The following is a 17,439-nucleotide window of genomic DNA, read 5'->3' as shown; positions in this document are numbered from 1 at the left end:
CACACTGGTTGACTTGTTGCAACATATCTATGTGTGAGTGTTTACTCAGCTGTTCCACTTGTTTCCCTGTATATCCCTCTTAGCATTTGGCAGACAACTACCACATATCAGTGGGCAGATATTAGTTGTGAAGCTACTTTGGTTTACTAACTCATTCAGCCTATCATCGCTGCTCAACAGTAGCTATGACTTGGCAACACACAGCAAAGATGGGGCTTGTCTACGACTGAAGAGTGTCACTTCCTCGAGCAACAGTTGTCTTTATTCGCAATGCTCGGACTCATGACAGACAATAAGAGAATCTAAAAGGTCAACCTTGTTCTGTGTCCAGTTACGATTCCCCATCCTGGAAAGAAGGAGTGAAGACCGGCAGCTGCTGTGTTGATGGAAAAGCTTACCCTTAAAGGGTCGGAGGAGTGAGGTCAATCTGGGGACACGTTAGGAACCAATCAGCATCGACACCTGTTTCTTGAGAGAGTGCGTTTGGGTGTCAGCAGAACTGCTGTACACCGCGGCAAAATACTGCAGGATTAGCAGCATTGCTGTCAGCTAATTTGAATATCCCACATCTCACGATCAACACTCAACACAAATGTCATAGCAATAACAATTTTATTTATAGATAGATTTTTTTTTACAAAAATACAAATGCTTTTCTCTATACAAATAAATATGGTAAGAATCAGGTAAGAATACGAATAATATATACAGTCTGTGTTCTTCACAAGAGGCTCAACCTTTGCAAAAGACAATATGAATAACTTATGATTTTGTACAGATTTATAAGTTAGACAAGGCTGCATCTCCAACCATATAAAAAAAGTCCTGTGGCATGATGAGTGGGCGATAGTTGGATCGATACATTCATGGTTGTGTTTTCATTTAGAGCCAAAGTCAGGCTCTGAGATAGGGAAAACTAAATAATGCTTTTCACAGGAGATGGCAGAAGAAGTAAAGTTTGAGTGAGTGTGCGTTTTATGTGCGTCTCTGTCCCATGACGAGGCTTTTCTGGTGCAAACAAGTGTCTTTGAGAGTCTTTGTGCCATCATCATCATCATCATCATCACCATCATCATTAAGTCTTGAGTGCGTCCAGTGCTAAAGCGATGATCCTTGGCACACTGCGGTAAAAGGACTCATTCTCTAGGCCCACAAGACTGTAGAAGGTCAAAGGTCGTCCTCCCACTACTGCTCTGACTCTCGCCTGGTAAAGTCCTCGATCATTCTTGGAGCTTAGATCAACTAACACCTGAACACAAAGAAGCAATGAGAGAGAGAAAAAGAGTAAATTAGAAACGTTTTGTTTTCCCAGTGCATATTTACTTCTCTTAACTTTTCCATCTAAAAGGATCATTTACCTCTTGGAAGTTCATGCGTAGGTTCTTGCTTGGGATGCTTAAGACCCAGCTGTAAGAGTCTCTGACCTGGCTGACTTGCTGTGAGGACTCTTTAACTCCAGGACAAACTTTAGGAACAAACAAAAACATTCCATTTGAGAAAAAAACATCTCCCCATGAACACAAATAACAATGATTATTTTGTGAAGGTATTAAATGAAAGAACTAGGTATGGCACATACCTTTCCCACTCGCTCCAGGTATCTGCCTCTTGCGAAGAAGACTCCTGTATTTTCTGTGAAGACTTAAAGTCTTTACAGCATGCACAGCTTGTCTGGGGTCAGCGGTCGTATCTGTGCGAGCAGCACCTTCAGTGACCAGCTGAAACACAGATGTTGACTGCACTGGAAGCGGTAACGCTGAAGATTTTAATTCTGTTATATCTCCATTCTCAACAAAAGTAAAATCCTCGGACGCGGCGCTCCATTTCGTGTCAGGAGAAGTGTCTCTATCTGACGAGGTTTCACTTTGTGACGCATCTTCTGTCACAATTTCATCTTGTGTCTTTATTTTCTGAATTTCATTCATCAGGGCTGTTAGAAGGGACCAAGGCTCCTGGGATGAGGAGGAGGAGGGTGCTCCAGTGGAAGAAGCAGTTAAAGGGGGACTGTTGGGAGACTCCTCCTGGAGGTAGACTGTGTCCATGTGCAGGATGGGAGGAGCAGCTCTGGATTCCAATTTGGAGCGCAGATCTGAGATAACAGATTGAAATTCTCCCTCCAGCTGATGTACTGAGGAGTCCTCTGTCTGGAGATGTAAAAATAGAGTTGGATATTAAGTTTAGCTTCAAATAAATCCATATCAAAACATTATAATTAATTCCCTTGTCTACATCTTTAATCTCTTGTACCTTACATTTCCCACATTCAAAGTAACTGTCAGTGTTGACTTTATGAATCCTGTTGAATACTCAAGCAACATGACGAGCGTAGAAAGAAGACTATGCTCTGTGATATTGCAAGGCTTATATTAATACTTAATCAAGAAACCTAACCTTTACCTCAGTACTTATTTAGATAGTTGTATACTTTCCAAAGGATTTCTGAATACTTAAACATCAGACTACACTGGGAACATTTCAAAATGATGTGATGTGCTTAGATTTCTTTACATTCAAAGCTTCTATTGAGGTTTCCAAATGAAGCTTTGAAAGTCTGTCATCATATTTTATGACATCACACCCTAAAAAAAAGGAATCTTTGAACAAAATCCTCAATTTGAATGATTTGTATTCATCGTATTAAATGAGTTGATGATGCAAATGTTTTAAATTATTACATCCATCTCACTTTTAACTAAATCTTGACTTTTGGACTTTACAGCACTATTATACTAGTATACTTTACAGAGTTATTGGAAAAGTTTGGAGTCAGAAACAATGCTATACAGCCACCACTGTAATCTAATTCTACAAATAGTATAATACAAATAATTACCAGAAATACTGGGCTTAAACAGAATGAATAGACAAACCTCATCAACCTCATCTGCATTTGACAGTTTAGAAATCTACCTGTAAAAAGAGGTTGTCCTCCTGTCTTGTTGGCGTGGAGGTGTCTGTGTGTTGTTTGTCCAGATCCTCAGCCATGTTTCTCAGGTATCTCTCCCAGTCATCCACTGATGGTCCCACCTCTCTGAATAAGGATGGAGGAACTGGAGAAGGACCCTGGTTTGTTGGCACCACAGCTCCACCTAGCTGTTCTGCAAGTAATAAAACACATGTTAGACTATTGACCAACACAATTTCTGAATATACCGATGCACCTGAGAAAGACAGAAGATGAAATAACAATCATGTACCTTTAATCTGTGTGAGACCGTGTCTCAGGCTCAGGTCCCTCCTCTCTCTGGTGTGAGTGAAAGCTGTGCTGTAGATGTGCTCCACCAGCTGAGGCAGAGTCTGGGTGAAGAAGGTCAAGTCGACTTTGTCCCGGATGTAGTCCTCGGCCCTCTGGAGCAAGTCCAACAGGGTTTGTATGAACGAACGCAACTCTGGATGGTAGAGAGAGAACCTTAAACCTTCAATCTTAACCTCAACGCAACATACATTATCATTTTAAATTCTACATCCTTCAAGCTGAACTTTTCAAAGAGTACTTACGACATTTCTTAAAGCGGGTGAGGCACTTGTCCTCGGCCATTCGGCTGCAGGAGTTGGCAGACTGACCGGGGGGGCAGGTCAGGGTATAGAAGCGACAGAGGGAGCTGAACTCCGACCGCTGTTCCTCCTCCGTCATTTCTGTTGTCTTCAGAAGCTCCTGGCATGTTGGCTCCCTGCTACCAAATGACTCTAAAAAAAGACGTTCATAGATTGTAGTATTGTAGATAGTATTTTACTATTTAGACGCATGCGAGTCAAAATATTTCAGTTTCCGTGGTGTTTTATTGTAGCTTGAAACTCACTCTGTATCTCAGCCTGAATCCAGTCAGAGAAAGCTGACACCCGCGTGTAGACTCCAGGCTTGCCCTTCTCCCCGCAGCCGTCTCCCCAGGAGGTAATGCCGTAGAGCTGGAACCGACCTGAAATTCGATCCTGGTAGATCAGAGGGCCTCCAGAATCTCCCTACACATGACAGAAAAATCCCCAACAAGTTACAGAAGATGATAGGGTGTTGCTGAAACATATCAACAAACACAAAGTGGTATCAACACTTTTACACTGAATTAAAGGTATATCAGATATATTCAGTAACTGAATTCCCAAATAAGACCTGAAAGATCTGAAAAGAAAATGTTGCACACCTGACAGGAGTCTATGCCTCCGGAGAGATAGCCAGCGCACAACATTGTATTGGTGACCAGTTCTTTGCCGAGGGCGCTCTTACAGGTACTCTGAGGCAGCAGGGGCACCTTGGCCTCCATCACCACGTCAGCAGATGGGCCATCTACAGAGAAGAATACACACATAAATGCATCATGTTATATGTTGACTGCTTTAAATATTTAGACAAATTTAACAAAAAGCATTTAAGCCTGCTCGCAGAAAACTAAGTTATAAATAACTCCTAAGTGAAAAAATCCATCTAAATGATCTAACGGTTACCTTCGTAGAGCGAGCCCCAGCCTGCCACCAGACATGGACTGCCAGTAGGGGGCTCCATGCCAGAGGGGAGACACACCGGAGTGACGCGGCCAGACAGGACGACTGGGGATGTCAGCTCCACCAGGGCTATGTCGTTGTTAAAAGTCTTTGGATTGAACTGTGGAGAAAGTTTGATTGATTGAATGACTCAAAGAATGACAGATTGATCATGTTAGATTTGTTCGACCATGGAGGCGTAATGGGATAAATAATACTATATTATGCCAATTCCTATCCCACTATATACTGTGTTACTGTCTTACCTTAGGATGAGGGATGATGCGGTTCACTTTGAGAACCTGCTCATCAGGGTCAGTCTTCGTGATGTCGAACTCCCCCACCACTGCGGTCCAGTAGCTCTCACTTCGGCTGCTACAGAGGTCAGAACAATGAGACAAAGTGGGAGTGAGAGAGAGAAAACAGCTATAATAATCCCAACAAATCAAAGATCTTATTATAGTTGGATAAAAACAGGAATTCACACTCACCCGGCAAAACAATGAGCTGCAGTGACCACCCAGGAGCTGTCCACCAGCACCCCTCCGCACATCAGGCCACCATCTAGCTGGAGGTTGACCAGCCAGGGCCAACTGCCTGGAGGAGCAGGCGAGCCGCCCACGATCCGCGAGCGAGGCTGTGTGATGTTTTGCACTGTGGACGACCTCTGACCACACACTGCTGCTGGGACAGAGAGACACTGATGGTCAAAAACTGAAGCAAAGTCAGGTTTTGGTAGAGAAACATTAAATAATGGAGTTTTGCAAATCACAAATCATCACAATCATGAATAATTGTTTGTGATCACATGCATCCCCTCACCCTCTGCATGCGTCTGTGTAGCAGGTTCCAGGTTCTGCATTGTGTTAAGCAGGCTGCACTGGAGGACACGGGCACTGCAACTCTCTCCCATGATCCTGATGCAGCTCTCTTTGTCCAGTTCACCAGGTGGGCAGCGATGCTGATAGTACGCACAAGCCTGGCTCAGAGCCCAACTCCGCTCAGCTTCATCTTGAAGCTTCTGCGCCTTACTGATGACATCACAGCTGGGCTCTGATAAGGCATTGGAAGGAGACGCTGTTGGGGCGAAAAGGAGCGTTATTGACGTTTTAAGAAAGCATTCATTGGTAATAAAGTACAACTTGACTCAAGATGCTCATGAATGAAAAGGGAAAAGAAGAGTAATATTTGACTTACAACAGGACCCAGACAGCTGTCCACAGTCCTGAAACAAACAGGGAACACAGCCCCGGCAGCCTGCTTCAGCCCGACTTCTCTCAGATGATGCACGCTCGAGAGTGGACAGGGCACTGGTCATGGCCGCCTCGAGAACCACGGTGCCACGATCAGACAGAGCTGCAGGAAGAAAGAGAAAAGAAAGAACAAAAATATGAAACAAGCTAGGGAAGAAAGAGACGAGGTATGGCGAGAGAGATGAGGACACAGACAGGAGCCAGACGGATATATTTGTCAGGCTGATATGAAGATATATTATATCTGTGTGTATGTCGGCCAATTTTGTGACAACAAACTGCAGTACAATGACAAAGACAAGTTTGCGGTAATGCCTCCATTACAACCGTCCTGGTCAGTGTGTATCTTAGTAACAACTGCTCAATTCATTTAGAATTCTTCTAAAAATGTTTGTGTGTGGAATAAATATTGACAACAGCAGCGACCTGGTTGGAGTCCAGTGTATAATGAACTGATACCACTTTTTAAAACATTTTTGATGAATACATACACATTCACTGAATTCTGACAAAATAGGAAGGACATCTACGTCGCTACATGGAAGACGTTATTTGCTATGGGAACACTATGTGTGTATGTGAGCATTAGTATAAACTGGTGCCGCCTTTGGTATGTGTGTGAGTACCCCCCTTTTTCTCATGCTGCTCTTTGAGGTCATTGGCAGCGTGTTAGGGAAGCTAGCTCACGCTCAGCGCGCTGGTGAAGAATCGGCAGACACACATCAATAGGGCCGCCGACCCTGCAGCCCCCCTCTGTGCCGCATCACATCACAAGATAGGCCACTAACAACAACAATGCTGATTGAAGACTTAATTAGAAGGCCAGGGCTGAGCTGGCAGAGGCTGGTGGGCAGGGACAGGCACGGCTGGCAGCCCTGGGGCGGCTGGGACCCCGAGCCCCTTGTTCTAAACACTCCGAACACACACTGCCATCACCAGCCGTTTGTATGAAGGCTCTGCTGTACTCGGCACTTCAACCAGAGAAGGCTAGAGGTCCCTCACCACTGTGCTTTACTGCAGGATTTAAGTTTCTCTGCAGTAGCCTGCCCGATAAAGTGCAAAAATGACAGCTTGGCTAAAGACAACATAAAGCAACTGATTATTTCTATACTTTGCTGCTTTGGAGGGTTTATGAAGGGTTGAAATGCTAATGAAATGTGTTGTATTACTTCTTGTAAGCTGCTCATCAGTAAAACACTAAAGCATATAACGTATGTATCCAAGAATATCAGCAATCATCCAGCTAGGCATATAATAGGCATATAGCAAAACTTAACACATGCACATGCGTATGCTGTTTTCACAAAAAGTATCAACTTGCACTAGATATATGTATGACATTCAAATTTAAGCTAATAGTGTTGGACTTGAGATTGGTAGTATCACAAGATGTTTTTTTTTAGATAATAACTCTTTTGAAGCATCACTGGTGTTTAGTTTACAGGGTTCTCACTATGATGCGTTAAACAAAAAGATAAAGATTTATCTATGAGAATGGCATATCAAGTCATTTCTAATTAGTTATCTCCACCTCTGAGGATGTCTGCAACACTGATGCATAAAATGCAGTAATCAGATTTCCACACTATAGTCACTGACAGGTACTGTTGTCACTACTCTTAACATATGTTGCCATAATTGAGAAGCAATACAACACTGATGTAAGTTCAGAAAGACTACCTTTCAGTGCACTCTGGGGCATCCTGTAGACCTCTCGACCTGCCGGGGCTCCCAGCAAGCAGTCGAGTCCCATAAGCAGCAGTGATATCAGCAGCAGCATGGTGTCAGAGCATCAGACCTCCACTCCACAGTGACAGCAAGCAGAGAGGCAGGAGACACGCGGAACGAGGATGCAGAGGTGCCGGAGGTGAGGTTAGCCTGCAGTGTTTCCAGGTCCTTAGTGTCTGGTTGCTCTCTGCAGTCCTTAACTGTCTCCCTCCTACTCACTCTTTGGGCTCTCTCCCACACTGTGGTGCAGGGCATCTGTCTGTAAGTTTACTTAGAGGAACAATAGGTGCCTGGAGTGGTCCCTGGTATATATAGAGTCCCCAGGGGAACACCAGCAAGAGGGAGGGGGGAGAGGATAGCAAAGAGAGAGGGAGAGGGAGGGAGGAGGGAGAAATGCTCCCATGGCCAATACACAAACAGATGAATTCATTAAGACTGTGACAGCAAATCGGGTGCAACTTGCCAAGGCTGGACATTACAAAGAGGTTTGGTTCTATGAAAAGAGACAGAGGGAGGGAGAGAGCGAGAGATGCCCATAGGGAGGGGGGAGAAGGGGAAGGCAGAGTGATTGGCTGGGCGGCAGGAAAGGGGGTGTTGTTTGAATTAATTAATGTGAGAGGAAGACAGAGAAAGTTATCCAGATAAAGATATGGGCTGATGTAACACTGGGGTAGAGGAATGTAGAGCGAGAGCGAGAAGTCCACGAGCGTCTGAACCGAAAGAGTCGCAGTGTGAGCGGAGCAGGCAGGAGAATGAGGGAGGTTGAGTGATAGAGTGTGAGAGAAGGAGAGAGAGGGAGAGGGAAGTGTCTGCCATTCTGCATGCCCCTCAAAGAGGGCATTGTCCCCGGCGTCCCTCTGAGGATGCCCACATCAAAGCCGTTCCCCGTGCATCACTTGGCCGCCGCCTCCATTGATCACTTACAGTCTTTTATCCCCCCCATTAAAATATTGTCAGTTCACATCACTTTTGTCTTTCTCTGCTGAACTCTGCTTTTGTTACATAAAGATACAGTAAAAAAAAGAAAGATGTATTTTTAAAGCTCAGAAGAACATTCTTTTGATTTAGCGCCTTGCATTTATGGTCGACTTTTTGGTTGTGTCTTGTCACTGCACCTGCTGAAACACAAGCTAAAGTGACAGAACTTCAGACAAAATGTTTTCACAAAAAGTGAAAACAGAACACATGAGCTGATATGTGTCTGAATCCTTACATCTGTATCTATATCTACCTCTGTAAAGCATTATGACCACCCTGTTTTAATAATGCCGAATGTAACTAGAAGCTAAGATCTCTTATCAATTTCATTAAATAAGATGTATGTACATTGAGAAATTGAGATTTAGGAGTAGAGACAAAGTAAAACTTTACATTTTAAAAGTTATGTGCTTTCAAGGTGCCATTTTACATTGAATAATCTCAGATTTATTATGTTGTAGCGCCACAAACAGCCAAAACAGTGGCTTCGGTGTGTGCAAGATATGCCAGTAGTAATGTGTCAAAATCAGATGTGCGGCCCCTGGTAGACCACCACACAAATACAGACTATTCCACTGCTGTGCAATTATCACTGCCATGTGCAATATTCATCTTTATAAATTACTCAACCGCTCGTACTTGTATTATTTGTATTTAATTAACGTGCGCTTGGCACTTTACCTCATATGTTCTTTTGCTCTTTTGCTCATATGTTCTTTGCTGTAATGATGTAAACTTCCCCGTTGGGGGACTAATACAGGATTTCTGATTCTGATTCAATTATGCTTTGTACCGATCCTGCCACTAAAACTCTGTACGTCAAAGTATTTGCATATTTAAGAACACATTTTCTTTTCCACAACACAAAGGTCAGGTGTGATTCTAATGATTAAAGTCTAATGCAATTCACAGCATATTCCAGTTACAGTATAGTACCGCACTGGATGGTAAGAACTTCTGCAGAGCAGAGACTGGTTCGAGTATAAGACTGATACAAACAAAATGTTCTGTACATTCACAGGCAACAGACAGGAGCACGATCACAGACAGAAAGTCTGTGCCGACCAGTAACCCAAACGAAAAGCACAAATTGGAGTCAACTTTGAGCCAACTAACTGGCTGAACGATAAAAAAGAGTGGCGGCAGAATCTAGCAGGGCATTATCAAAGAGAGCCGCCCACTGCTGCCACACTGACAACAACATGCAGTACGTGTTAGAGAGTGTGTGACTGTGTGTTGAGGTTTCACTCAAAGTTTGTGCAGCCAACTCTGGTGAATTCAAATGCAATGACCGCACACATCTGTACATATGCAAGGATAAGAAACCAAAAACAGGGTTCAGAGACCAAATAAAGAGGATGTACAAGTCAGAACATAGAACAGTTACATATCTTCTTTTCGTGTGTGTGTGTGCGTGTGTGTGTGTGTGTGTGTGTGTGTGTGTGTGTGTGTGTGTTTTGTTGTGTGCATTTTGCCCCAGCCCCCTCCATGCACCCGTGCGGCACAATGGCCCTGAGATCTGAGAGCAGGCTCAGGCGGAGCGGAGCGGGAACGGCATGGGACAAACGGGCGGCACTCTTTCATTCCTTCGCTCCCTCAATCCATGTGCCTTTGATGTCCTTTGATTAATTTGCCTTCTGCTCACTCTTCCTTCATCTATCCACCAAGCATGGAGAACTATGCCTCTCTTTTCTCTTCTGCCTGCCTTTCTCTAGCTCAACCGACGGTGATGTTCTACCTTATCTACTCTTGTTCAAAAGGTGGTTACATTAAATGATTACCCCTACTAGTGAAAAAGATTGGGCACATCTTATATGTATTATACTTTATATGATCTAAACTTGATACAATGGGATGCATTAGTGATCAAGTAATCACTCTTTTTATTGGAAATAGCCTTGATCTCTGTCAATATATTTTGGCGGCTTAAGCAGACAGGTATTTCTTCCTAATGGCACATTTTTGTTTTTTTATTAACCGGTTGAGTTTTCCAATGCACTTGCCTTTAATAAAGCACTTGATGAGGTACATCATGTGCCCATGAAGGTTGTCAATGGTATTGCCTCGAGTCAGATCCAATTACGGTGAAGCTGCTTTTAGCTCTTGCGCTGAACATCGTTTGAATCAACTTAAATGTGCCCAACTTCAGTCAATTCTAATTCTAAATTAAATCCTCTGCTGTTCTCACATGCCTTTGATTAATTCATTTCTGTAATGTACTTTTATTTCCTTTATTGAATTTGGGGGTTCTCATCTTACAACTGTATTTCTGGTTTTTTAATCTTTTGTTTTAATCTCATTATATTCTATTTTAATTGATTTTTTCTTTCATAGTGTTTTGAAATGTATGCTGTAATGCTCTTTGTTTAAAAAGTACTACACAAATAAAGTAGTCCTGCCTAAACTGAAAAGTTCCTTGACCCAGCAGTAAGACATTGCGTGTTACTCTCATTTGGCTTAAACTGTCTTGTGATGCACCTGTAAAACACACACACACACACACACACACACACACACACACAGAAAGTTTGTAAATTATAAAACAATTATGATTGCATTGCTTAAAAACTAAAATGTCCCTATATTTTCGTTTGTCTAAGCATAGTGCACAGATTTATCCTTTCTGGTAGGTGGGAGGACTTTAAATAATGACAAATGAGTTGCTCTTACCCAAGGTGATTGTTTTTTACCCAGGTGCCAGCTTATCTTACTTAGCTGTCTTTGAGTTGTCCTCAATCTTTTGAGACACTAAAATACATATTGGCTCTCAGATTACAACTGTTCTGTATCAAATTCTTTGAAAAAAAAAGATTTTATGAAAGAGAGATTGGTAAAATCATGTGAGAAGTGTGTTTGCATTTGACACAGCCGTGATTGGACTAGCTGGGCTGCAGAAATTCATGTGAATGCACAATCATCTGTTGAACCGTCTAGAAGTGATTTACTGTGGGGTGCAAAGGCTCGTCACTGACTGGCTGCTTGAGCAGGTTACATAAAGAAAACACACAATGCTCAGCACAAAATCACACCACAATGAGAACCTTAACAACAATCGTGTTGAATAACACCCAGGTATTGTGTTCAGTTATGAAACCATTTTTCCTATTGTCTCAGGCAGAAAACAATTGAAATCTAGGTCAGTGGGGTACGCAACAGAGAAAAGGTTCCCAACATTTCAGCACAGACACTTGAACCCCTGACAATAGTCAAGCAGAAGCAGCTCGTCTGCACAGGCCTGTATTGGGTCATTGTTAGACATGTTGTTAATTAGATCTATTATGACCTCAACAATCACATTAACTGCCATTAAATGCACATTAACCACCAACTGTTCAATAATGAAAATCCACTTTATCTAAATGGAGTAAAAATGATGATGTGGTTGATTAAGTTTATGTGGAAACACTACACAGATTATGTTTCTGATAATATTAAAACTGCACAGGCTCTTTGTCTTGTCATACAATGTTATATTTGTATTGAATAACAGCATTTGGTCAAATGTACTCAAGGGTAGCATAAGGAAATAAAAGTTAGATTTTGGAATCAAATTAGACACTAATTTAAGTTTGTGAATCTTTATCAACAAACTGAAGAGTCCTCTGTTTCTGCAGCAACAAATGGTGAACAGTTAAAAAAACAAAACTTAAATAGTGTGTTGGATTGCAACCAACGATTATTTTCATTATTGAAAAATCTGGCGATTAATTTCTTGGTTAATCGTTTTGTTTATAAAACGTGATAAACAAACGTTTCTCAAAGAACAAGGGTGACATCTTTTAATGTCTTGTTTTGCCAGTTCAAAACCCAAAGATATTCAGTTTGATATGATTACTAGAATTTAAAAAATACTAGACCATTATCAAAATAGTTGCCGATTATTTTTCAGTCAATCTAATAATCGATTAGTCAACTAATAATTGCAGCTCTAATAGTAAGTGCAATCAATTGAGGTTATGTAAGAAAAGGTGCTCACCATTGTGTGATCTTTTTAGTTTTTTCTCTGGTGCCATGTCCCTGCTACGACAGTATGTCCAGTTGTCATTTTTACTTGTCAGGCTTCCATGTGCATACACTAACCCGCTCAACACTGACCAGCTCCATGTCGTTTATTAGATGTATTGACTATGGGACAACCTGAGAATGAATTAGTAAATTAGGGGGGAATAAAAACAAAGGTGGAAATCATTTTAATTCAAAAATAAATATTCATGTGTGTGTATTAGTCTGCATGGACAAATGTATTACATGATGCAAATGTGTGTAGCTCTACCCCTACAGCCAAGTTGACAATGAAAAATCTTTGCAAGCTGCAAATAACAGAAAACAGTTGTAGTTCTGGTCAAACAGAGGTGACTGCAGATTGTTAGCAGAGGACAGATGACAATCTCTGTTGTGCTTGGTGTGTGTCATAGACAAAACTACAAATTGAGTATTGGTCTTTTTTGGAGCACCAAAGAGCTGAAAAGAGTGAAACTGAAGAAACTATATTAAGTGATTCCAGTTCACTGCTGACATGGTACAGCTGACTTGAAAAGGCTGACATCTAGTGTCACAATATTGCAACTCCAGTTGCAGTCCAGTCTGACATTGTTGCTGAAACAGCAATGTTCTGCATGATAAGGTTACATTAGAAAGCCTTTGAATGCATGGGTGTTGAAAAGAGTGAAAAGAGTGACAGGCGTTTGATAAGATCACACCTTTGAAAAGCAGCATGATATCCTCATTGCTCAAGTTCTCAACCTGGCGGCTTTGCTTCTGCTGGATCAGTAGAGCCTATATTAGCGTCTTGCACAGTAGGCCTACGCTGAATTATGGTTAAGTGTAGTTAACGTTAGCTAATTTAATTGTAACTACGTTTGGTTAGATATTTTTAATGTTAAGAAGCTAGTTATGTTTAAAATGTACAAGTTAATTAAGAGTAAAGAGTATTATGTTAGTTACAATGGACTCCTGTGGAAGCAGCAGCACAGCTAACAACAGTTGCAGCTAACATCACTTAACTAGCTAACGTAAAGGCTGGTAACGTTAATGTAACCATCAACACAAATGTTAATAAACAGAGGCAACTACCTCTACAGTACATTATGAACCTTATTTTACTGTGTGTATCTATTCAGAGCAACTGTGCAAATGTAACTTAGTCGGAAACCAAGGTGTGGTAGCTAGATAGTTAATCAACTACCTACATCTAACTATGCTAGTTAGCTAGCTAACGTTAGCTCATTTAAAATGGGCCCCCGTCGTCCACACTTAGTAGGTTACTTACTTAATCAGCGGAATACAAATTGTTTCAGAAAATTACAATAACTTCAAAATGATGGGTGATTTATGTACTTTATAATTACTGTTAAATACTCACCAGTCTTTTTACCACAAGTAACCTAGTTAATGATTTTTCATCCTGTAGAGGAACCAGACAATTTAAAACTCGAGTTTGACACATTCAAATTCTTTTAACTAGATTACTCGTTAATGCACACATTATGTTACTGAAAAGCCACTAGATGCGTGGAAAATGTAGCATTTCATCAGAGACATTTATTTAAAAAGTGATGAATTTAATCGACTTGAATTCTTTTCCTAAGAGACCACACGACATAAGTGAATAAAGATTGAGAAAATGGAAAAGGCCACATGGAGGCAGTATGGGGCACAGATTGGAAATAGTACAGACTAATATATCTCTCTCTCTCTCTCTCTCTCTCTCTCTCTCTCTCTCTCTCTCTCTCTCTCTCTCTCTCTCTCTCTCTCTCTCTAAAAGAGAGGCTTTTAGTAATAACTGTAGTTGTCGTACCCAAATGATATATGTATTTGTTTATCTAATTTAGCTTTCCAGCAATTACTTAATCAATTCAAAGTGCATCAAATATGTTAGATGTGTTATTTTTTTTAAATGGTACAATGTATTATGATACAATAAAAACTCAAGTCATAACATTAAAACATCAAAACAAACAGCAGAGTGCTTCTAGCTGAAATATCAAAAGGAGTTATTCCACTATTCTGACCCCCACACACACGTGCGCGCGCACACACACACACACACACACACACACACACACACACACACACACGCACACATACACACACACACACACACACACACACACACACACACACACACACACACACACACACACACACACACACACACATTTTCCCCCAATTCTTTTGTTACTCCTTGTTCTTATTATCTGTTATACCAGTTAAAATAAAGTAGGCCTGTTACCTCGTTGTCTATGTTAACAAACATGAAAGCCACACAACATTGATATAGATAATTATTTTCATCTTGCAGCATACTAAAATCAGAGTAACCTTAAAAACAAACAAAAAGAAAGAGATTATTTATTTGGCAATGTTAAGTAAAATTAAATGAGATAAAACAATTCTATACTTTATGGATTTTTCAACTTTAGTCTCACGTTTATATGAAGACAATAACATAAAAAAGACAATTTCTGCTTAATTATTAAAAAAAATAATTATAGAATAATTCATGAATAATCATTGTAAACATAGCAGAAATAGATTAAAAAAAAATCAACACAGCAAAAAAGGTATTCATGGTCATATGTCTCTATTACTTATTTGCTGCTCGATATATATATATTTTTTTTTCCAAGTTTGTAGCATTGGACCCATTAAACTGAAGATTAGAAGCTTCTGCTTCTTTGGTCTTACCTACCCACGCCTGCTGCTGCTGTCTGACTGACCTGTTGGGAGAGGCAGAACACATCGCCCCCCCCCCCCCCCCCCCCCTCTCTCTCTCTCTCTGGCCAAGCCATTACCCATGAATAATGGTGCTGCTACCATCACAGCCAATTGTCTGGATGAAAAGCAGGCTCTGCCTCACTTACCGTTGTGTGACCGAACAGCAGGTTCAGGATCATAGTTTCTGATCAGCTTTGTGGTGCAGGTCAGAGCAGGTAAGCAAGCAGATGACATTTCACTTAACAGGAAATGTAGGTTAGTGCAGAACTGCGTGTTGGTGGTTGATCACAGCAGTAAGATTTCCAGGTTTTCTGAAAGGGACATTTTAATCCTTATATATTGATTGCCCGATACCAAAAATAATGTAGTTACTCAAGATATTGTCTCATAATCGGTTACACAAGCAAACATATTTTTGTGCATGCAGATGATATTCATGTTTTGATGTTTTGTACGTATGATTACTCTGTAAAATTATTATTATCCTTTTAGGGCAACTGGTGGATTTGTGGAGAGAGAGAAAGAAAGAGAGAGAGACAGAGAGCGAGAGAGAGAGAGAGAGAGAGAGAGAGAGAGAGAGAGAGAGAGAGAGAGAGAGAGAGGGAGGGAGAGGGAGAAAGGGAGAGGAGAGGAGAGGAGAGAGCAGCATCTGTTACCAGGAAAACTCCTACCGATGTATCACTGGGAAACCTGCGTGCAGATGTGATGGTGGAGTGATGCAGACACTGGACACAGAGGCAGATTTTCAGACATTGCACTGAACAGTACAGTAAGTGTTCCTAGATGATTATTTTGCTTTTTATCTGGAGCTTTTAACTGACAGGGGACAAGGGACTGCAGTGTTACCCAGAGCTAACTCTTGGCCAGCTATGCCACTGCAAACACCAAGACAATAATTAAACCTCACAAAATCCAGAATTGTATCTTGGAAGATTTGCATTTACTTTAAATGCGTTATTTTTCTAGATAACAGCTGCAATAGTTTACTATTTACTAAAACTTGTTACTGAATGTTGTAAATAAATTGTTTATATCTTCATTTGAGTTTCAGACAGAACTTTACAAGGCTAGTATGTGCATGTGTACTGTTTACATCATTCATTTTGTACTATGTGTTGATATACTGTAATTAAAACCACACACACAGACCGCACACACAGCCAACTCATGTGTAAAGAAGTCATTATCTGTTTTTCCCTCACTGATAAAGCTGAACAGACTGTCAAGGCGTATTCATCAACTTTGCCACAGCTCGGAGTCTCAGCAGTCGACACAGGGGTGCAATGTTGTACTTACTTGTGTGTGTATTGTGACAGCATCAGTTTGTCCTACTTTAACTAACCAGGCATTTATTATTTGCCTGTTATGAGTGGATAGCACGGTAGCCAGATAGAGACTGTTGATCTTGTTAGAAAGGTAGATGTGAAAAAACCATTACCTGAACCACAGCAAACAAACACACACACGCACACACACACACACACACACACACACACACACACACACACACACACACACACACACACACAACACACACACACACACACACACACACACAATTGAACACATCTGTGTACACAAACACACATGCATGCATACACACACCGTTTTGTGAAGTCTACCATTCGCTAAGCTGCAATTTGCACACTGGTCTCCGCACCTGCTGCACTCAAAGTTATTAAGTGGTCGGTCATGAAGAATTATTGCGTACAGCTTAAGTTATATAAATGGAAACTCTGAAGCATTGTGATTAGTCGGTGGTTTGATACTAAGTCTCTGTTTTTTTTTGTTTTTTTAAGGAAGAGTATAGTCTATCATAGTTAGCTGAGAGTGCAGTGAAGTAAGAGTGAGACAGTAGTCGTAAGTTCACGTATATTTGCACACTGGTTGGACACTGATTGCATATGATAGGCATGATGCATAGTGTAGTAAGTGCTGCCCTGCAAAGTTAATCATTGACCAAGCCTCTTACACTCAAACTATCACAGTTGGTTGCTAAGAGCCTGAGGAGAGGAGATAGCTTGGTTACATGTCCTGATGTGTACATATAAATAGATATCTAGCAGGCAAATGCAGTATACATACAATATGTGAAACCAATGGACATTTTAATCAATGCAGCAAAAATTAGGTCTGATTTACAAAGCTTACTGTGATTGCTCTGTGAGTGGAAAATAAGAGAATTGAAATGCACACTCACATATTCCTCTTCCTGTCTGCAGGCCATTTCACTTACCTTCGTTCTCATGCAACCAGCAGAATAGAGGCTTGTTGCAGCCCTGAAAAG

At 41.1% G+C, this 17,439-nt stretch overlaps 1 protein-coding gene across 1 annotated transcript; it reads right to left on the bottom strand.

The window, feature by feature from the left end:
* Positions 1–616: 616 nt before the first annotated feature.
* Positions 617–7,509, bottom strand: prss56 (serine protease 56). Its single transcript, XM_029453322.1, has 14 exons — positions 7,410–7,509; positions 5,674–5,832; positions 5,299–5,553; positions 4,968–5,160; positions 4,743–4,851; positions 4,441–4,597; positions 4,140–4,282; positions 3,801–3,960; positions 3,499–3,687; positions 3,198–3,389; positions 2,911–3,098; positions 1,580–2,144; positions 1,359–1,465; positions 617–1,249 (listed from the first exon to the last, which is right to left on the bottom strand). Exons 1-14 carry the CDS (start codon positions 7,507–7,509, stop codon positions 1,076–1,078), a joined length of 2,691 nt encoding a protein of 896 aa, XP_029309182.1. The 3' UTR covers positions 617–1,075.
* Between the last annotated feature and the right edge of the window lie 9,930 nt (positions 7,510–17,439).

Source organism: Cottoperca gobio, chromosome 17 (genome assembly GCF_900634415.1).
Source record: "Cottoperca gobio chromosome 17, fCotGob3.1, whole genome shotgun sequence".
In the NCBI taxonomy this organism is placed as follows: Eukaryota; Metazoa; Chordata; class Actinopteri; order Perciformes; family Bovichtidae; genus Cottoperca; species Cottoperca gobio.
Note: the sequence above shows the minus strand (reverse complement) of the source record. Positions and strands in the feature narration are given on the sequence as shown.

Excerpts from the sequence above, each read along its gene's own strand:
- prss56 (XM_029453322.1), bottom strand. The coding sequence starts at position 7,509 with ATGCTGCTGCTGATATCACTGCTGCTTATGGGACTCGACTGCTTGCTG. Across the intron at positions 4,598-4,742 it reads GCATCATCCCTCATCCTAAG|TTCAATCCAAAGACTTTTAA; the intron begins GTAAGACAGTAA and ends CTTTCTCCACAG. Across the intron at positions 1,466-1,579 it reads ACCTGGAGCGAGTGGGAAAG|TTTGTCCTGGAGTTAAAGAG; the intron begins GTATGTGCCATA and ends TTGTTCCTAAAG.